The sequence below is a fragment of the Montipora capricornis genome, chromosome 2 (assembly GCF_036669925.1).
Source record: "Montipora capricornis isolate CH-2021 chromosome 2, ASM3666992v2, whole genome shotgun sequence".
Classification (NCBI taxonomy): Eukaryota; Metazoa; Cnidaria; class Anthozoa; order Scleractinia; family Acroporidae; genus Montipora; species Montipora capricornis.
In genome coordinates, this window is record NC_090884.1 from 16,698,854 (window position 1) to 16,703,853 (window position 5,000).

A 5,000-nucleotide genomic window follows, 5' to 3' on the forward strand; every position below is an offset into this window, starting at 1 on the left:
TATATTTGTAAATGCTAATAACATGGGCAAATTTAATAAGAAGTGGGATTTGTGCAAGGGCTCTGAACCTAACCCATAATCTGTTTTTGAAGTGTGTTTCTTAGAACTGTACGTATTTGGCTGTACATGGAATCCTTTTTTTTTTTCATAATATTTAGGTAGATAGGCATTAGACAAGTATTGTAATGAAGTGTTAGTAAATGCAGTATTGTAAGTACTGTAATTTGATGTTTTAGAATTGTATTTAATTAATGTATGTAAAAAATAAAAAATAAAAAATAATAAGTCATAAAAAAATAAAATAAAATAATTTTATGTGAACTATTAAGTAGGATTGTTTCCATGGCAAGAGATTGTGGTTATTGTTTGTCTATTACAAGCTATTTTTAGCTAATTCCAGTAAGCCAATCTAGTCCCGTGAGGAATGAATCAATGAATCATTGATTCATTCCTCACCTCCATTAGAACCCACAAATGACCAGCTCCCAACGTCAGTGGCTTCATAGCTCAGTTGGTTAGAGCGTCGCACTGGAATCGCGAGGTCACGGGTTCAAACCCCGTTGAAGTCCTGAATTTTTGAGGCTTCTCTACGTAATTGTAAAAATTGCGTTCATAACTGCGAAGATCATAGCTTCACTTGATTTCATATCCGCAGTTCATATATGATTCATTTCATATACCATTTCATCATTGATTCATTCCTCACGGGACCATTAGAACCCACAAATGACCAGCTCCCAACGTCAGTGGCTTCATAGAGCGTCGCACCGGAATCGCGAGGTCACGGGTTCAAAACCTGAATTTTTCAGGCTTCTCTACGTAATTGTAAAAATTGCGTTCATAACTGCGAAGATCATAGCTTCACTTGAGTATAATAATCATTGTTAAAGGTTTGGCCCATGAAAAATGCAGTCCTGATTTCTATTTTTTGGGTCTCCATTTGTGAATTCAATGGTCAAGGTGTTAAACAAAGCATTAAAGTCAATCCATGATCTCTCAAAACTTCTTTGGTGACAGCTCAAAATTTATTGTTAATTACACTGTGTCTCAAAGGAAGGTTGGCAATGTTTACATTTTTTATTCATTAGCACAAGGCTAAAATAGTTTTCTTTAATCAGTCAGCTGAGAATAAAGAACTGAATACTGAAAGTGCATTCTCTGAAAATTTGAACCAGATACTGTAATCACTAAGCAATGATGTTTTGATATTAGAGATTTTATCTCTTTTGCCAGGCAAGAATTCATAGGTTGTTGATGATTCACTGGCTTGTTATTAAAAGTATGGGGGATTTACATGTAAGTACACACTGTACCCATTGACTCCTGGGAGTGAGACTTGACAGATTTTACTGGGCGTCACTAAACACAGGTACGGAACTGAACGGAAAGAAACATACCCGAATAAAGCGGAATATGCCGTAATGAGGCAGAATGACTCTGAATTAAAGCGGAATGACACCGGAATGAAGTGGAATGAACAAGAATGGTACCGGAATAAATATTATACCGGAGTGAGGCGCAACGACACCAGAATAAGGCAGAATAAACCAGAAGAACACCAGAATGAAGCTAGCGTGGACAAAAGAAAAAAACAATTTTTGTGCTTACGGGTTACCCCGTAATGCACAATGCCATCGGGGTTGTCTGTCTGTCTGAGTGAGTTAGTGAGTGAGTGAGTGAGTGAGTAAACAGTAAACAGTAAACATTAAATCTTTATTGCGCCTTACTCTCCAAAGGGAGGTATCGGTCTCGTTACAATAAAGGTGATGATATCTACTAGAATAACTAATTAACTAAAAAGATCATACAATTACTTGTAATACAATTGGTATAAAATTATTATTTTAATTATTTTGCATTTAGGAAGTCTTTTCTCTTCTGAAACATTAAATATGTGTATTTACCTATTATCTTTGAAGTGCTTTCGTTTTCTAGGGTAAGTAAATACCGTATTTTATCCTCATCATTAAGTCTTTTGAAAACAACATCGTGTGTTGAAAGGAGAGAATGGAGCTCATTTCTAATGTTATCGTACCCTGGGCAATACATCAAGAAGTGCCGCTCATCTTCTATATAGCCTCTATTGCAGACTAAACACGTTCTTCCATCTACTGGGATTGGTGCACCTCTATTTTCGTATTTCCCAGTCTGTATTCGCAAGCTATGAACCCCCAGACGCAATTTTGTCATACTTATTCTATGTGCTGGGTTTCTGATAGTTTTGAGAGATAGTCTTCCAATTGGTAGTCGAATTTGACTTCTTTGAGTGTAAATTTCTCTCTAGAGCCTTCGGAAGTGTTGTTGCGAGCCTTCAGCCAATTTCGAATGTAGTCCTTTTTAAGCTGTTTCTTTATGGAGGAACGAGCATACTTAATGTGTAGTTGGCTTGATGTATTGCCTGTGGAGTGCATTCGTATAGTTTCGTCATTATTTAATACATCAAAAAATTGGCTGTGACTTTTTGCGTGATGAAAGGCTTCCTTTAATAGAGGGTTGACTGTTTTATGCTGTAATCTAAGCGAGTAACTAAATATTGAAGCTTTTATGTTTATACTTAAAGGGTACCGTCCAAGTTCTGCCCTACAGGCAATGTTCTCTGTGTACCATGGGGTATTTAGTGTTTGTTTACAGAACTTGATATCGACTTGTTCGATAGTGCTTTTGTCAAAATGGGTCTTATATGATAATAGCTCCGGTCCCCATATAGTAGTATAGGTTTGACAAGGGCATCAAAAAGCTTATTCTTAATTGTAATTGTGGTCGTATCCGAATTGGAGAACAATCGTTTCACTGTCGCAAGAACTTTATAAGCTTTTCTGCTAAGGATGTGAGTGAGTGAGTGAGTGAGTGTAAGATCACGTGCATGAATCACTAAACTAATGAGGTCTTTATTCATTTTTAACAATTGATGTCCATTTTACAGTTAGTCTGTTTGCCGCCTACTTGTTGCCTTTTCCTTTCTTAATTTTCCTCATGAAAAGAGAAATTTAAAGGGAATTTACGGCACGATTTTGACAATCGCGTGATAATTTGATTGGCAAACCTGTTCAGGAAGTCGGTAGAATTTGAGCGGAAAAACAGCCTTTGGAGTCAAAATGCCCATGAAACCTCTCCAATGAGGTTTCACGTTGATATTCCAGTAAGATGTCTGATATTTTCGAATTTCGAAACATTTTATAGAAATCTCATCATTTGTCATCAAAGGCAACTTGCTCTCTGACACTTGCCGACGCGATGTGTATACTTTTGTCATGTCGAGACCTCTTATGCGAAAAAATCATAATCAATTCACAATTTGTTTCGTTTGGCTGAAATTGAAAATAAAAATTTCTCATAGGTAGGGGTAAACTTGTCAAGCTGGCATATTGAAATCTGCGGAGATGCGTAAACAAACTTATTTTGGTAGCTACACTGTAGTTGAAGAAAGACGACATTAGAGTGGGTTTTGGGGCAAGGTAATTTTTTCGTCCTGTAAACAACTTTACACTTTGACATGTGCTAATAGACGAGATAGATGCATATTTTTGGCGTGACGAAATCGAGATGTTTAGTTAATGTTGAATTTTGCAGAAATTTAAAATAATTACATGTATATATTCTTGACGGCTAGAAGTAAACTTCATTTTGGATGAAAATTCTTTGTAGCCTGAAAGTTGCTGAGATGGTAAAAGAACTTGAATTTGAAATTTGATGATCTAATTTTGGTAGCTAATTAAAACCAAGACCAGCTAATATCAGAAAGGTCATGACATTACCTTTAAATAATTTTCCTGGGGAAAATATTGTGATTTTCATCCAAGCCAAAACGTTTTTGCGGAAAAATCGGCTATCAAGTGACATGCTCATAATTTGTTTCCTCTCTTTGTACATCGCCTGTGATACACAATTACCAGTCTGAGAGAATTACCAGACTGAGTGCTCTTCTTGGGTGAAAAAATAAAATAATAACAAATCCGAAGAAAGCAACTCTTGCGTTGACCTTGATTTTCAAACAGTATCACCTACTGCCGAATTCCGTCATGACTCTTTGCACACCCTACTACCTCTTGCCTTCCTTTGGAGTAGAAATGTAGTTAAGACCTCTCCAGTGAGCTTTCAGATTTATTTTTCAGCCATAAGATGGAGATATTTTCGAATTTCTTGTAATTTCTTTATCTGATAAACAACTTTATACTTTGACATGTGCCATTAGATGGGATATGCATATTTTTGGAATGTCGAGATCGAGATGTTTAATGCCGAAATTTTGTAGAATTGTCGTAATAGGCAACTTTCACGATAGCATCATTAAATGTTTGACTACAACTACCAGAATTCATTTTGCTCTTCTTTTGTTGGTTAAATTTTGTATTCTCAGCGGGGTAAAAATAACAATAGCTCTTATTAGCACGAGACAAGCAAAACCTGAAGGATTCTGGGACTTGTAGTCAAATGGCATCATCATACAAATGTCCTATTATTTGCTTTTTGCCCTAGAGGAGTAAAATATACACATGTATGTGTCACTCTTTGGCATGAAAGTGTTAATTTTTATCAAGTTGAGGCAAACCACTGTAAGTGCCTTGTTTCGGTATTATTTTTTTCCTTGATAAAAAACTATACATTGCCTTATTGTAATAATACATCGCCTTATTGTATTAATTATTTTTTATGCAGAACAGTAAGTGGCCATTCCTCTTATTTAGATGAAATACGATGCACGTCTATTGTAAAATTGAATGAAAAACAATGATAAAAGGAGCATAACCATAATGGGTTTAAAAACTGTTAAGAGGTTTTATATTTTGACCAAGCACTAACCATTTTTACCCTGCTTTCTCTCTTCAGCTCAGAACTTTGGTATTGTGGAGCCATATCCAGAGAACCTCTATCCAATTGAATTTGAAAGTGCCAAGGTTACATGTGTGGCTTTTGATCCTACAGGAGTAAAAACCCCTGAAAAAATAATTTTTTTGAGGATTAGTCGTATTCAAAATTCTGTCGAACTTAAACCCAATGAA

The 5,000-nt window shown here is 35.9% G+C and overlaps 1 protein-coding gene and 1 non-coding gene across 4 annotated transcripts in view; both read left to right on the forward strand.

Moving 5' to 3' along the window:
* The window catches only part of LOC138038975 (uncharacterized), a 101,092-nt gene that overhangs the window by 71,332 nt on the left and 24,760 nt on the right, over positions 1-5,000 (forward strand). For all 3 annotated transcript variants that reach the window (XM_068885096.1, XM_068885095.1, XM_068885094.1), the window contains exon 2: positions 4,828-5,000. This exon is cut by the window's right edge and continues 43 nt beyond it. In XM_068885096.1, coding sequence (XP_068741197.1) covers positions 4,828-5,000 — 173 coding nt within the window. The remainder of the gene's footprint in view (positions 1-4,827) is intronic.
* Trnas-gga (transfer RNA serine (anticodon GGA)) lies at positions 497-569 on the forward strand. Its single transcript has one exon. It is a non-coding gene; the product is annotated as a tRNA-Ser (tRNA).